Source organism: Thermobia domestica, chromosome 12 (assembly GCF_964235325.1).
Source record: "Thermobia domestica chromosome 12, izTheDome1.hap1.1, whole genome shotgun sequence".
NCBI lineage: Eukaryota > Metazoa > Arthropoda > Insecta > Zygentoma > Lepismatidae > Thermobia > Thermobia domestica.
The window spans coordinates 207284532-207301924 of record NC_137465.1 but is presented as its reverse complement, the minus strand read 5'-3'; the positions used below and the strand labels follow the sequence as shown (position 1 = coordinate 207301924).

The window sequence follows — 17393 nt, the reverse complement described above, 5'->3', positions numbered from 1 at the left end:
CTAGCTTGAATTTCTTGGCAACACCGGATTTCGGAGAAAATATCGGTTTCACTACCATGTTGTAGGAGGAGAATGTTAATAGGTCAATTTTCCATACCTCCCCCCAAGGTTTTTTAGATGTTTCAAAAAGTCTAGGATGTCTTTTTAATATTTCTGAAAATTTTTAAAAATGGAATTTTGGGATAATATCGTTATTAGATTAGAGACAACAGTGAAAATTTTCAAATTCTTCATTGGTGTATTAAGGAACACTGTTTTTGAGATACTGACTTTTTAAAAATTCTTTTCTACAGGCAGATGGCAATAGCTCCATTCACAAGACCAGCACCTCTACAAGACTATTCAAGTGAAGGGGATTCGGAGGATGAGTGATGCCTATTAGCTGCATAGTAGCAGCTGTCTTAGAAGAACAAACACCTTATTTTATGTAGTGAGACATCGTAGGCTCGGTGAATATGTCAAGTATTAAATGTGTAAGGATCTTCTCTTCCTCATTTCTACGAAATGAACCTCATAGAATGTATTAATTGAAAGAAAAAAAAAAGTTGTCTTTTTTTAGTAGAATTCAGAGATTTCACTATAATAATTTTTCCTTGACCATAGGATAATAGAAGAATAATTATTTGAGTGGTTAAATGGTAACGGACAAATTCGCGTTATGTATACACACTGTATGTAAAAAAAAAAAAAAGTAAAAGAATACCTGATATGCTTGTGAAGTACAAAACACAAAGAATTTCTATTGTTATCGCGTCAGTGAACCAGCGGAGTTTTATGTATTTACCAAGAATATATATATTGATAATCACCAGCAAAACAAATATGATTTCACTTTTTAACAGTAAAAAGCCTGTTTTCAGCCCAAAGTGAAGTACTTTTTTCTTTTCTTCCCAAACATAGAGAAAAATTTAATTAATTATGCAATGAAATAAAGTAAAGATAAAGAATCTCTTTGTAAGACTAGGTATGTAAATTGTTGCTATGTAATGATAGGATGCTTTCTTCTTGTTTTTAAATAGATAAAAACAATAAAGCAGGCTTTGAGGATAAAAAGTAGGGAAAAAGATATAACGAAACTCAGCTTATTAGTGTGCAAGTAGTTACGCTTTGTAAGAGTCCAGTTGTTTTTGTCAAAATAAGGGCTTTTATTACTCTGGAGATTTCAGTTTTCCTTTGTTGTTATTTTTGTAAGGGTAATACGAAAATGGTTGTGTTTAACTTACGTGGCATAGCACTACCAATGTGCGTAGTACTTTATATTTCATGGTTCTTTCTGCCAGTATAAAATCATTTAACAACAAAACAATTGCTTCTCAGTGACACATCACTGGCGCGCGCACACACACATATGTGTATATATATATATATATATATATATATATATATATATATATATATATATATATATATATATATATATATACATAAAAAGTAAAATAAAATTAATTTTTGATATTAATTCTGTTCGAGATTATTCATAAAGCACATACAGAAATAAACTGTAGCATTTTTTTCTGATAGGTTAAATGGTTATTAACACATTAATTGTCGTATGAGTTGAATTTAACTTGTTGATTTTAAGCTCAGAACTTTTAGGAGCCGTGTGGTGTGCAGGCGGCTCACCTTCCATGCCATAACATTTGTCATTTTATGGATGGTTCCCTGGGCAAAACTTTGCAATTGGATATCTCGGACATACAATAAAAATAACTTTTTCATTATTTTTTTTTCCCCCGTTGAAGTAGAAAAGTCGTTTTGTTCTCGAAGTTGTTATTTCAATTCCATAATAAAACACCGAGGCCTCTAGGAAAATACTTTTTCTAGTGTGGCAGTCAATATGTTAAAAAGAATGAAGAATATGGGGTAAATGAACTGTTTGTGAATTATTCTGCTTAACGGAGAAGTGTTGCCAGAGCAGTCAGAATGGAGATGAAATTGTTCAGCGTTAAGAGGTTTCATTCAAAATCCGCCTCCACTTTTTCACAGTTATCAGAATATTTAAATTTATTAATAATATACCGTTTTGCTTTAAGCTTTTTAGTGTTACTGTTTCAGAAGATGGTTGAGTAACATTTCAGAAATTCAGTTGTGACACCTTTAGATTATGCGAAGTGTTTCTCAATAATGACAATCACAAATAGGAGTTACTATTTCCCAGTAGCAGATAGTACTTCATTTTAAAGAAAATTTATTAAAATAAAATCACTAGCGAAAGTTAGAATAGAAAACTACCGCTTTTGGATCTAAAGTAAATTCTAAAAATGTAGATTCTACTCTTTTGAACATATTATACTAATTACCTCAGATATTTACTTTTCCAGTTTGCTGCTAATAATTTCGACTGGAAGATATAGAAGTATAGGTAGTTGTGTCTAGGTTAAATATAGATTAAAGTGGATAAAGTCTCAAAAATGTATCCGTTAAAGTAATGTTTCGTCGACTAGATAAACCGATGTTTCAGTTATTCCAAAACCAGCTTCCATTTTTTCCACGAAGTTCAGGGTTTTTACTGGGACCATTGTGATTTTCGTTAAAGCTGATACCTGTTCTTGTTCTACTCACTTTTTGAACAGGTTAACGAAGATTTTTTTTTCAAACATCTAAAAATGTGTCTTAGTGCATACCACTACTTCTCACATATCCCACATATATGTGAACAGAACCTAGAGCGAAAATGTGGTGGACAAATTCCGTGTGTGTTGGCTTTCGAGTTCTCGACTTCTTCATTCCACCATTTCGTTCATTATCACCATCTCCCTTATTCTTGGAGCATAATCGTGGGACGTTAAAGAAAAAATAAAACTATACAGTTGAATAGAGGATTGAAGTTATTACTACTACTTTCACAGAAATATTAATGTATTTCAGACGATTTCGAGAAGAATTCGCTGTTTTGTACTAACCATAAAATGAACCATCAGATGTAGTGTAAAAATTTGTGAGTTGGCAACTGCGATTGTAAAAAAAATTAGAAAGAGCAAGAAAAGAACGTTCATAAATAACAAATAAGGACAAAAAAACCTTTTTTAATAGTGATTGAATTGCATGTACTTATCCCTCGCCTTTCGAAACCAAAATGAACAGGAGCAGTCACTTATATTGCACTGCCCTCGTATAATCAATTTTAAAACAACAGACAGAATGACTTCTTTCCATGTTCCTTCTCCATGCTGACAATTTCCTTTATCCCCAAGGGAAATTGATTTCTTCCCTTGTTGAATAGCGACTGTGTATGAAGATGATAGTAGATACGGTACCGTGGTGGCTAATTGGTAGAGCGCCCACCCCTTGTGCGTGGAGTTTCTGTTTCGATCCAAGCCCGAAAGCTGGGTTTTGTAGTGGACAAATACCGTGTGCGTGGGTTGTCTCAGGATCCTCTCGTTTCCTCCTACTTTCCACCATTATCATCGTTCTCATCATCACCGTCTCAGCGTCGGTGCATAGATTTGCAACGTTAAACTTGAAATAATAATAATAATAATAATAATAATAATAATAATAATAATAATAATAATAATAATAATAATAATAAATATAGTAAATAGTTTCTAAGCGTAAGAGTGATACGAGCAAAAAATATAAGCACGAGTTTATGTGTTTTATTAAAGTTCTTAAAAATCATTTCATATCTACCAAAATAATAATAATAATAATAATAATAATAATAATGTGTTATCAGGTCATTGAAAGGAAGTATTACCGTCTTGAAAGATTAAAACCGAATTCGACTTTCTGTATTTGTGAAAAGCTTTTCTTGGCGAAGGATTGCCAAGCACACCAATGCAGGAACATAATAAAAACTAAACCTATTTTAGTACCCGGTACTTCTTCTTTTTTTTAATGAGTTTATTTTTCTCTATATTTCAATTTTCATGGTGGGGTCTTGGACGCAAGCTTATTTTCTGCTAGCTGGAAAACACTAATGTGACATTCTGTACTATTTTTTTGTTCGGTAAAAGAGAAAAGGCTGCAAGTATTGCGAAGAAGATACTTTTATATTATATTTTTAACACTTAAAGGCTGCTGATACGTGTCAATTCATCATTTAAGAAAATTACGATAGTGCCATCGGACAGTTTTGTTCTTGTTTTAATAAGTGGGGCACTTCTCACTAGAAAATCACTCTGAGTGATTCTTTGTAACTTGTAATTGTTTCAAACACCGTGTGTGTGGGTTTTCTCGGAGTTCTCCCGTTCTTCCACTATTCATTCCACCATTTCATTAATTTTTCATCTTCACCGCCTCCTTTTAGCCTAGCTGGCTTAACCATGGGACGTAAAACTTAAAATATGTAATTTTTGTAATTGTTTCAATTTTGTCTGTTTTAATTATGTATAAATTCTTTCTTGTAATTTATTGAGAATAATATTTTGTTGAATTTTCGTTTTCAGAAACTGTCAATGAGCGAACAGACTAAATGTCGTACCCATTCGTAATCTTCATTTTGCTCGTTGATAGTTTTTGAAAAGAAAATCCAAGAAAATATTGAAACAATTACAAATTACAAAGAATTAAAAAAAGAAAGAAATGGCGTAACAGCCCATCTTGAGGGCCTGAGCCGCTCCAACGCTATCTGTCAGCGACCGGATGAACTACAGTACATTCAGCCTATAGACGGGTATGTTCAGCACGCTGCGTCGCCCTATCACTAACCAGCGTATCAGGGACTTTCTAGACACAGTGGCTGTCACGTCTTTCATTCACGTGACTCCCAAACTTGCCTCACGACGGTGGATAGAGGCCGTTACAAAGAATCATTCAGAGTGAAATTTTTAGTGAATTTTCAAGTGCCCAAGTTACTAAAACAAGAACAGAACAATCTTAATTTTGTAAGATGATGATTTGAAGCAATATCAGCCTTTGAGTGTCAAAAATGTAGTGTCATTTTCGTGATACTTGAAGTAGAGACCTGCACGGGCCGAATATTTCGGCCCGAGACCAATCCAGCCCGAATGTACCTAGCCCGGCCCAGTCCGGGCCCTATAAGTTTTGGAGATTTTCGGCCTGAGCCCGGCCCGGCCCGATAAGTTTTTTTTAAAAAAATCTTGGTCCAAGCCCGGCCCGGGCCCGATAAATTTTAAAAGTTTTGGCCCGACCCCGGCCCGATAAATTTTTTAAAAAAATTAGCTCGAGCCCCAATCTTTCTCAAAATTTAGTATTAAACTTTACCTAATCCTCAGAAACATTTTCTAAACTCGGGTTGACAACCTGATGCTTGCCTCCCGAATGGTACCATTGCCTCCTAGCACTTTGCCTGTCATCGAGAGAACAAAAACTCCATTTCCTCTAACAAAAATCTAACTTAATTGATTTTACCATAAAGTGACGATGGCAATATTGTTTAGCGACAAGCAAAACTTTCCCACCCCTTCTTGTCATATTTTGGGTTCAGTGAAGATCAAGGTCAGAGCTCAATTTACAGCGCAATGCCTGCAATCCTTTATAGTGAAAGTGGAACCGCTGAGCAACACAAACTGTAAATAGCTATTGCATTCTTTGTAACATTTTTCACGGGCACACTTCTTCAACGTTTGGCTTTATTCAAATCATCGTTTAACGAAAGTCAATAATTATTAAAGAATTGCAATTAATCGGCCCCAGCCCGGCCCGACCTGAAGAGAAATCAGTGTCGGCCCGGCCCAAAGAAATAACAGAGTCAGCCCGCCCAAGCCCGGCCCGTGCAAGTATCTAACTTGAAGCCTTTTCTCTTTTACAGGACAAGAAAACAGCACAGATTGCCACATTAGTTTTTTCAAGTTAGCAGAAAATAAACTCGCGTTCAAGCCCCCGTGTAAGTTAAAATATAGAGTAAAATGAATTCGTGGGGAAAATAGGTTTAGTTTTTATAGGAATATAGCATCTGTTAGTAATTATGCGGAAACACCATATTTTATTTTGTTGGAAGAAAGAAACAGACCACATAATACAAAATAGGTTTCTGCTTAATTGTTCTCAAACTGACGTGTTTACAAAGATTAAATAATAATAGTAATAATACCATACCCATTCTGTTTTATGAATGTTTTCGGTGAAACAAGTCTTCAAGAAGTTGTAAATATGTAATCCTAGCATAATTGTTATGTAAAATTTTCGTAATAGCGGAAAACTGGAGGCGAGCCTCGTAATTCTATCTTCTTCCCGAGAATTTTATTACTGTCTATGATCGATCAGGTAAAACCAGCCACAGGTCCAAGATCCTGTTTGGAAAGTAAAACTTAAGTTTACTAAAAGTGAATTTACAGAAATCTAATATTCGTTTTAATAACTACAATTAAAAAGTTCTTTATTCATATTGGGGGTGGAAGGGATTTTGACTCCTCTGAGTCTTCCCCCATGAACCTAACGAATGTGGCACATTTCGTACTGAGTGTTTTGGCAATAATTCTTCAGATTAAAAAAAAAAAAAAAAAAAGCCTATCTCTGTAAAGATAGCGACATTGTTTCTTTTTCTATCCTGGGTATGTGAAAAATGCAAATGATGCAACAGTTTATTTTATGTGCGTTATGTTCTTGTTGTACAAATATGGCCAAATTTTTGTTGGGTTTACATTTCGAAATTCAATTTATAAAACTTTTGACCGTGATTGTACAAAAAAAAAAACATATAAAGTTAAATTTTATTTTACCTCTTATTTCCGATCATTGGAATTCTTGTCCTCTGACCATGTATGTATACTTATGTGTATATGTATAAAAGTCTGTGAAGCATATTTTGTTCCAACCACCTGTCCGTCCTTAATAGTTTTTTGTTCTATCTTTATGCCTTGATATTTCAGTTTATATATATTTATTTGTAACTTTTCTCTCCCTCTGTTAATTACGTTAACTAGTCACTGTGTCTTTGCTCACCTCTTGTTTCTACTACTTTCCGATTCTGTTGAAATGATACTCTCCTGTAGTTGAAATAAGAAACTTTTTAAGTTCAATTCATTTACAGAAGATAAAATTATTATTATTTTGTACTGAACCAAAATACGGTAGGGTATTTTTTTTCGTAGCTGTGATTATTTTTAAAAAAAAACATACGAGCATAATATACTGTCGTGTGTGCATGTGAATTTGTGCAAATGCACTACTGTGTGTGTGTATGTGAGAACAGTAGAAATATGATGTATATGTGTATGAATGTCAGAATCTGTGTGTTTGGGTGTGTAAATACAGGATGCAAAATGAGTGTAAAATGAATGAAAATGACTACAAATATGTGTGTTGTGTGTATGTGGTGAGAGAGAATTAATTACAATCTATGCTTGAACAAATTATAAATATATATATATTATAAATATCTATATTTTCAATCTTGTTTTCTTTGATGTTTACGAAATGGAAAAAAAAAAGTATAATTAATGTGCTGAATGAATATTGTGTGACTTTCGAAAATGCTTATTTTAGGCAAAAATCTTCAGAAAAAAAAAATGTTAATTAAGAAGCATTACTTCTTATTCTGTTTTTATGACGATGCACCATCATCAACAATTAACTAATCTTTTGCACATTTCATGCTTTATTTTTAAGCAAGATAAAGTTTTTTTATCATTTATTTATTAAAAAAAAAGAAGTGAAGAAAAAATACAGACGTATTCAGAAACGTAAGAAAACATAAAAAAAAAAGAAAATAATATGTAGTGTTTATTATTTTTTTTTCTATGTGGTAATTTCATTAATAAGCTGTATGTCCAGCTGATAGATTTAAGCATAATAAGAAAAATAACCAGTCACAAGGTTAACTATTTTTTAAAACTTTCTTTTTAGTTCTCAACATAGAAATTCCGCGCCTTAGTTCCTTCCTTCCTGCCTTTTGAGTCCCGTGGTCCCTTTCCCAGATAATGTAGTGTGAGAAATGAATCTTATCTGTTGCGGCTTCATAGAAGAGACTTAACCTAAAGAAAACAAGAGAGTAACGATTACATAGTACATAGATGATGTGTTTTATAAAAGGAGTTTACTTGAAGGTCTGTTGACGAATTTCTTGAGCTCTGTAAGATAGTGGGATGTTATTGAAGAATTAAATTATTTGTTTATAGAACTGTTGGAGAAAATAAATATTGTTAGTGTCATATTAAAGTGTTATGTGTTAACCAATACGTATGGCTTTTTTTTAACCTTTTTTTTAACCATATTTTTATTTTCCTTTCAGCTGATTTGTTTCGTCATTCAGTGCACTAAATTCTAGGCACTATAAGGAATTATCCTTACAAGAGAGAATGATTTATTTTAAAACATAGTGAAATTTGTATAAAACTGAAATCGACGGATCCGAATTTTATTTCCGTTTTGGACAGATTTCCGTCTTATACAAATTTGAAAATAAATAGAGGAAAACATTTGTATAAGAAAGATTCAAAGCTCTCGATACAAAGAGCTGTGGATTCCAGCACATCTTAAGTGCAGGGATTACATACGTGTATCCAGAGCAAAGCGGAGGATTAAGAGCAACTGCAGACAGAGAAAAAGAGTACAGTACAATTGAAATAGCCTAAAGGCTGCCCCAAGGTTTCCCGATAATGGAATAAAGAGTACAATGAAAAAGTGAGAGAGCCAAGTTTGTGGTGGTGGCGGTATTCTGTGATGCATAATTTGAAGGCAAGAAGGAGTGGAGGAGAGACCATTTTTGTTGTCAAGTGACTTCCATATTGACAGCTTCACCTCCGAACAAGGCACGCATACGAAAAGCATTGCTTGTGTGTGTGGATTTTCGAAAAAGATATTCCTTTCTATGCAAGTCTTGAAAGATATCAGGGACTATATTTGCTTTCCGTTTCCGCGTTATAGAAGATTCCGTTTTATACAAAGCATTTATAAAGAAATTACCATAAGAGCTGCCGGGACTTCGAAAAGTTTTCGTTCTAGACAGATTTCCTCCTGATGCAAGTTCTGGACATTGTAAACAAGTAAACAAGTTTCACTGTACATTGTATTAGTGTCTTGCGCAGCTTTAAACAGTTTCATAAAGTATTTAATGGGTTAATCTTTGGATTACATTACAGGCAGTGATGATTTCAGAAGATTTCTCCCACTTTCAATATATACGGAAGTGAAAACAGTACTGCGAAAATGATAACATATGAACATGTTGTTTCGGGGGGGGAGTAAAATGAAATAGGACTTCAAATGCATCAGTTCACTGTAATCCACTACAATCAGACGCGCCCAATAGGATTGAGTATTATAAAATTATTTCTGCACCAAAAAAAAAAAAAAAAAAAAAAGAGTTTCTCCTTTGTTGTGCATATTCTAAAAGCATTGTTTATTATTCTTCTTCTTTTACTTTCTGCTGTAAAAGTTATTCACTTCTTGGAAGCCTGTCGTAGTTTCACAATGAGAAGAAAGAAAGAATCATGATGATGTTAATACTCCACATGCGAACTCCAGAGCACTTTCAGTTGTATATCGGAACAGAAAAGCTTAGAAAACAATTGGCGGGGTCCGTCCCAATCAGGGACGCCACTCACCAGAGATGAGTGTTTTACCACAGCCACAGTTCTGAAATTGAAATCATTCCTGTATAATCTTTTTAATGAGAGTATGGTAGGCATTTCGTTTCCCTCATACATGTCTTCCTTGATTATGTGCTTTTCACAGAAAGCAGTAATGTACACAACAGGGAGAACCTTCGAGGTTTAAACCCCTCCTTGAGCAAGACATTGTGGCCAAATATTAAGATATATCCTTACGAGGCGCATGTTAAAAAAAGAGGGCTGACTTTCTTACGTGGGGTTAGCAAAACTGATGAAGTGGAGCATGCTGTAATATTCTATGCTTGCAACAGATAAAATCATATGAGTGGAGTTGCGTACGTGGGAGGTGGGAGTAGTAGTAAGGTGAAATGGCTGTCGAATATAAACTCCCACCAAATGTGAAGTGAGAGATATGTCATATGTTTTTTGAACGCCTGACATCTATCGGGAATTGTGTGCCATTTACGGTTTGGGAGTAATGAGCATAGGCGGCGCCACAGTGGGTGCAGTTCGATTTTCAGATTTCCTACAATAATCCTTTATATTTTGTATATTTATTGTTTCCTGTTTGGATATACTTGAGGGACTTCTTAAGTCTCTCGTAAGTTACTTGCTATCATTTTTATATTATTATTATTATTATTATTATTAAGTAAAACTTAGGGATTGTTTTTGAAGTCTTACGACTCAATAGTGTATAGCGTTCTGGCAACAATGTTAGGGTGTGTTGTTCCATCCTAGCCTGCACCCACATTATAGTACGTCGCTATCCTCGTATACACTTGTTGTCCGATGCCGACACACTGCGGGTGGTGAAGGATGTCACCAAACTCAGTATGGGGGCTTATTTATGGCTGGTCGAAAGAAAGTGGGTGAGGGTGACAGATCTGAGTTGCCACATTTTCCTTTTTGTGTTATTTCTAGCTTTTTTTTAAAGGACTATATTAAAACATAATACCTAAGAATTTTGTATACGAGAACACGATTGCAAACTTGCTAATATATGTATATAAAAGTGATTAGCAAGGGATAATAATAATCATCATTATTATTTAAGTATTACATTTGTCATACAGACTGCCTAAGTAGGTTTTTAAATGAGCACATATGATTTTCTATATTAACTACTGAATCTGTAATGACTTCAAGAAACAAGCAATTGGAATTGTGCAGCCCAAAAAATAAACCTTCATGATTATGACAAAAACACAATAGCATGAATCCACGCAGATGTTCATTTCTAATTTATATTGAGTCAAATGCTACAGGATTTTTTTATTTCACATTTTTTCACTAGCACCTAGAGTTTTTCCTAGAGTTGCTTTAATTCCACGTCTTTCCTCATGGCTAAATAAGTATAATTTATTGTTAGAATATATAGTATTAGACTAGTGTTGCCCCCAAGATGGTATCTTGTAAATTCGAGATGAGATTAGAAAAATAATTTTCTTCTAATTTTCGAGACTAGAGATACACTTCACGATTCTGGCGGGCAACTCTACTTTATCCTCGTCGTAGTTCTCGAACCTTGTTTATTGATACATGAATCATAACATCAAAATTATAAGTTGATGGAATGATTGTAGGAACAGTGAAGAACATTCATCCTTTTTATAAAGATATGCAACTCTTACGCCATATACTCCAATGATAAATATGGTTTGAGTGTTATATCATTCCCTTCATGAACCTCTCGTTACGCTGAAGGATTCTGGTAACTTCTAGATGAAATTAAGACAAGTGAGTGTTGTTTCACAGTTGAAACTATGGAAGACTTCCAAATCATCCGAATACAATACTCAAAACTTCGAAGTAGTCGGCAAAATCTACAACTACTGGATGTAATAGAAGAATAATATCAAAGAAAGAACCTGTTCCTGAGTATATATTACATCTATATCTATCTATCTATATATACAGTGAAACCTCTACTAACGGACACCTCTATAAAGCGGACACCTCCCCAAACACTGTAATAGGAAAAATCACATTGGCAAACCTCTCTAAAGCGGACACTCTCTAGTACGGACACGGACAGTCTTTCCTGTCTTTTATAGGTATTATTAACTCCATATTACGGACACTTTCTCTAGAAACAAGTTGAAAAGTACAGTAAAAAATAATGCATTTTTTGTGATCCATACGTGTGTCAGCAAGGAAGCACATGAGGGTGTGACATTTTGCCTCCTCAACTGTCTGCTCAAGAGGAAAGGTCTCCGTTTAACAACATCACCATGTTCTTTGCTTGCATTCTACTCTCACCCAACCTGTTTTAGATACAAAAGTGATTGACAGTTGCCCGCCGTTTGGGATGATAAGTCATTCTACTGTCCGCTGAAATCTCTAACTAAGCAAAGGACAAGTTTGGTGTTTTTTGCCCGCGGGTACGCACATTGTCTCAAAAGTCATTATTAGACTGCAATTAACTGACAAATTAAAGCAATTCACCGAAAGCGTAGTAAGTAGTGATAAGTAAAGTGCAGAGAACTATAACATCTTATTTCCGTATTGTGCCTCGAACATAGAACATTGGATGGCGCAAGACAATGCAGGTACAGTAATATTTTGGTAATATTCGTAAATACATGATTCATGCAAAAATATTTTTCTAATTGCACAATATTTTGTACTAATTTACGTAAGAAGATGTTGAAACCTCTCTAAGGCGGACAATTTTTGATTCTCCACGACTGTCCACTTTAGAGAGGTTTCACTGTATATATATGCTAGTATGCGATTTATCTAAACATCCATGTTTTAACATCCTGTGTTATCGGCGAAACGAACATGTCATTAGTACTTAAAGGAGTATCTCTATACCTCAACTTCCTTTTTACAGTTCGTTTCGCCGATAAGGAACCACGGTAGAACATGGATATTTAGATAGAGTGCATACTAGTTCCTTTGTAATTCCTTAAACCGCTTGGGATTGGTCCTGTAGTTTCTAAGGCAGAGCGTTTCGAAACGTGAATTTTCGAATTTTCGGCGGCTCATAACTCTGAAAGGAGACGTTTTTCGATCTATGTTTATCAGAACTTTTTTCTTTCATTTCATATAAGGAATCACCTCCCAAAGTTTGTCGTTGGAGATGAAATGTAGGACTGGCAACATTGCCTGTCATAAGAAGTAGAGTAGTCTGTGTGTGTAGTGAGGGGTAGTCAGCAACTGGTAGTTAAGCTTTGTAATAAATATATTTTAACACATTTAACGTGTTAAATATTATTCAGAGAAACCTAAAGTATAATAAGAAAGACTAAAGGTTACGACACATGGCGCAGTCGTGAAAATACGCCAGTATACAGGTGGGCATTAAGTTCCTATTAATAATATAGCTGTTTTGTGGCGAGTAAGTGATTTTCAGAACATTGCGAAAATGGAATCTGCACGCATACCAGAAAAATTAAAATTGGAGGGAAATATCCAAGCTTCGTGGCGTAGTTTTAAGCAAAGTTTCACTATATACATGAAGGCTGCAGGACATAGTGCTAAGGCAGATGACGTAAAGGTTGCTATATTATTCAATGAATAGGTGAGGAAGCAGTTGAACTTTTTAATACGTTTAATTTGACTGACGAACAACGTAATAATTACGATCAAGTACTCAAAGCATTTGAGGAATATGTTATTCCGCACAAAAATGTGGTGGTGGAACGTTATGTGTTTAATTCCCGCATACAAGAAGAAGGTGAAACATTTGATTCCTTTGTGACTGACCTAAAGAAACTAGTGAAGACATGTGACTGGTGAGCAGACAAATAGCGTAATACGAGATCGTATTGTATTAGGAGTTCGAGATAAAGAAGTACAAGGGCGCATGCTTCGGGCTGGAGAACTGACATTGGATAAAGCCATAGAAATAGGGAAAGCAGCGGAACTGTGTAAGCAACAAACTGAACTAATACATCATAAAAATGATGCCTCGATTGGAGCCGTAAAGAAAACTGCAGCGGCGACAAAAAGTGCAAGGGAAGTAGAAAAGCAAAAGCAGGTGGATACAGAAAAATATAAAAATAAGGCACGTAGAAGTGACGGTACTTCACAGTTAGTGTATTTATGTAAAAAGTGTAACACGTCACACAGTAAAGCAAGTTGTCCGGCGTTTGGTAAGCAGTGTAGGAAGTGCAAGGGCTACAACCATTTTGCAGTGGGGTGCAAAATGAAGGCGATAAAGCGAGTACAACATAACCAAATTCAGTCGGAAGATGAAGACTGTGATTTGTTAGTGATATCGTCTGCCCAGGTTTGTTCAGTTACACAAGTGGGGGAAGTGCGTGAATGGACTGAAATGATAGAAATTCAAGATCAAAACGTTAAGCTCAAGCTTGATACGGGAGCGGAAGCTAATATTCTTCCGTTACAGGTTTACAAGCAAATTGACTCACAAGCACAATATAGGCTACAAATGTGGTGTTGGAAGTTTATGGTGGTACAAAAATAAAACCGTTGGGTATTGTAAATCTGTGTTGTACTCACAAAAATGTAAAAGCGAACATAGATTTTCTTTTAATTAAGGATAATAATGCATGCAAACCGTTATTAGGTCTAGATGGTTGTGTGAAATTAGGGTTAATAGAACGTGTATCAATAAACCCCGTAGATGTTGTAAACAAAGATGAATTTTTAAGGCACAACAATAATGTATTTCAAGGTGTTGGTAAATATCCTGGTAAATTGCATATTACGGTTGACGAAAAGGTACAACCTATAACTAGACCTCCCAGAAGGGTACCGTTGACAATCCAGCCAAAATTAAAAGATGCTTTAAGTAGGTTGGAAAAAGAAAGGATTTGTAAAGAGGAAAATCCTAGTGGCTGGGTTAGTAATTTAGTTATTGTAGAGAAACAAAATGGCTCACTAAGACTGTGCTTAGATCCGAAGGATCTAAATAAGGCATTGAAAAGAAATTATTCTTTGCTTCCAACAGTAGAGGAAGTTAGTGCAAGGTTAAGTAATAAAAATGTATTTAGTGTTCTGGATTGGAAAAATGGGTTCTATCATGTAGAATTAGATGAGAGCTTAAGCAAATTATGTACGTTCAGTACTCCTTTGGGATGTTGGAGATTTTTAAGATTACCATTTGGCTTGTCAGTTGCCCCGGAAATATTTCAGAAGCTCAACATGAATTATTTTGGTGACATTCCAGGTGTTATCATGTATTCTGATGATTTGTTAATTGCAGCAAACTCAGAGGAGGAACATGATAAAATAATGAAGCAAGTACTAGATAGAGCTAGGCAGCTTAATGTCAAATTTAATCCCAAAAAACTTCAGTATAAAGTGAGTGAGGTGAGATACTTAGGGTATATTTTTAATAAGCAAGGTAGCCTATGAGACCTAACAATGATTTCGTTATAGCTATCACAGAGTTGAGTATTCCATCCAATAAGAAAGAGCTACAAAGGGTGTTAGGCATGATTACGTATTTAAGTAGGTTTATTCCTCAATATTCAACTATCACAGCTCCATTAAGGGAACTGTTAAAAAATAATGTAGAGTGGCAGTGGCTACCTATTCATACCAAAGTATTTAATGAACTAAAAATGATTGTATCAACTGCTCCGGTTTTGCGTACCTTTGACCCAAAGAAAGAAATAGTGATACAATGTGATTCATCAAGCCAAGGGCTAGTCTGTTGCCTAATGCAAGATGGCCACCCGATAGCGTTTAGTTCACGTAGCCTTACTCAAGTAGAGAAATCATATGCTCAAATTGAAAAAGAATTGTTGAGTATGGTGCACGCGGTTAAAAAGTTTCATTACTACGTGTATGGCAAACCAATTACTATTGAAACAGATCATAAACCATTATTGGCTATTGTAAAGAAAAATGTATCAGATATACCATCAAGTAGGTTACAAAGAATGTGTCTTAGATTGTTAAGGTATGATATTTCATTGAAATATGTACCAGGTAAACTAATGTACATTGCTGATTTGTTGTCTCGTGATTTTTTGCATGAAACGGAGGAGTCAGATAATTTTATTACGGAGGTAATACATAGTTTAGCTGCTAATGTACAAGCTACTGAGTCAAAGAAAAAACTAATAATTGAAGCAACAAAAAAGGACCCTGTTCTGTGTAAAATTATGAAAATGTATTATGAAGGTTGGCCTGAAGATAGAAAACAGCTCGATGAGTCAGTCAGGTTTTACCACAAATTACGGCATGAAATTGTAGTAGAGGATGGTATTGTCTTCTTAAATCATAAGATAATTGTTCCTACAACGTTGAGAAAAGAGATTCTCAATCAGTTACATCAGGGACATTTTGGTGTACAAAAGACAAAAGCTAGGGCCAGGCAAGTAGTATATTGGCCTGGATTATCAACTGATATTGAAACCATGGTTCTGAAATGCCGAATTTGTGAAAAATACAGAGTATCAAATTGTAAAGAACCACTGAAATCGCATGAAATCCCAAGTTTACCTTTTGAGAAGGTAGGTCTAGATATTTTAGAATATGGTGGTAAATCATTTCTTGTGTTAATGGATTACTATTCTAAATGGTTGGAACTGCTACCGTTAAATTCAAAATCCTCAGGTGAAGTGATAGAAACTCAAAACAATTTTTATGACGCATGGAATTCCAGCTATTATTGTTTGTGATAATGTTCCGTTTGGGTCAAAAGAATGTAAACAATTTGCTAAAGAGTGGGGTTTTCAGATTGTTAACAGTAGTCCTAGATATCCAAAATCAAATGGTCTTGCGGAAAAAGCGGTAGGCATAGCAAAAAGAATTCTTAAAAAGTGTAACGAGGAAGGAAAAGAGTATTATTTAGCTTTACTTGAGTATAGGAGTTCTCCCTTATTGGGCAGTGAGCTTTCACCGGCCCAAATTCACACTTAAAACAAGGTTGCCTATACACAAGGTATTATTAAAACCGAAAGTACAAGAGAATGTAGGTATATTGTTAAGAGAAAAACAAAACAAAGACAAAAGGTATTATGATAGACAATCAAAACAATTGGTAGAATTAAAGCCTGGGGACAATTGTCTGATACAAACAGGTCAAACTTGGACTCCAGGTCAAATCGTAAGCGTACATGCAAATCCCAGATCTTTCGTTGTTAAAGATATTAACACTTTAAGCGCCAAGGGTCAAAATCAGAATTTTCCTCTTGGGACCAACTACATATTTTCTATTTTCCCTTATTTGGCCATGTGCATAAATTGTATGCACAAAAAGTTTTTACCTGTGGGCCATGTGCATATATTTTCTGCATGATTCAGTGTACAGATTATAGGCTTGTGTAGAGATTTTCTATACATTTATCGTTGAAACAGATATACACTTATTTAGTACTGGCCCCCGGGAACAACATATAGCGATAGGCCGTTAATTACTCAAAAGTTGGTACCGCTGCAGGCAGTCAAAGTTCATTGTTGTTAGAAGCTAAATTGTAGTGCATTTCAGTTAACATTACGCTGTTGTGAGAAGCACCTGCTCCGTGTAATAATTCTTTTTCACCTCAATATGGCAAACGAGGACGCAATAAGAGATATCTTGCAAGGAATGGAAAGTGATATGAGTGACTTAAGTGAAGATTTATTTAGTAACATTACTAATTCTGATGATCCTCCTTTTTCACCACCCAAGACTGTCAGTGATTCTTCTAGCAGTGAAGAATACGAACATATCCTTAAGCCATGCCGGAAAAGAAGACGTAGATCAGAAAATAGTGAATCAATATTTAGTGGCCTTCAAGTGAGTGATTCCGAAACGGACCCAAAGGAAACCCAATCTGGGACTAGTTCCACAAAAGAAATTGTGTGGTATCCAGTGTCTGGAAACTTGCACGAGTTTGAATGTGATTTCGATAGTGGTGTGGCGGTCGAGGTTATTGACATTTTGCAAGGTACAAAAGACGTTCTAAAATACTATGAGCTATTTGTTGATGACTCAGTATTGGACTTAATTGTAACTGAAACGAACAG

At 35.0% G+C, this 17393-nt stretch overlaps 1 protein-coding gene across 4 annotated transcripts in view; it reads left to right on the top strand.

Annotated features, from left to right (window-relative positions):
• The window catches only part of trbd (ubiquitin thioesterase trabid), a 44862-nt gene extending 36780 nt beyond the window's left edge, over positions 1 to 8082 (top strand). For 3 of the 4 annotated variants that reach the window (XM_081734660.1, XM_081734661.1, XM_081734662.1), the window contains one exon: positions 294 to 6609. In XM_081734660.1, coding sequence (XP_081590786.1) covers positions 294 to 372 — 79 coding nt within the window. In that variant the 3' untranslated portion in view covers positions 373 to 6609. Of the gene's footprint in view, positions 1 to 293; positions 6610 to 7752 lie in introns of those variants that run through there. The other variant, XR_014127846.1, reaches the window with a different exon arrangement.
• Positions 8083 to 17393: the final 9311 nt, after the last annotated feature.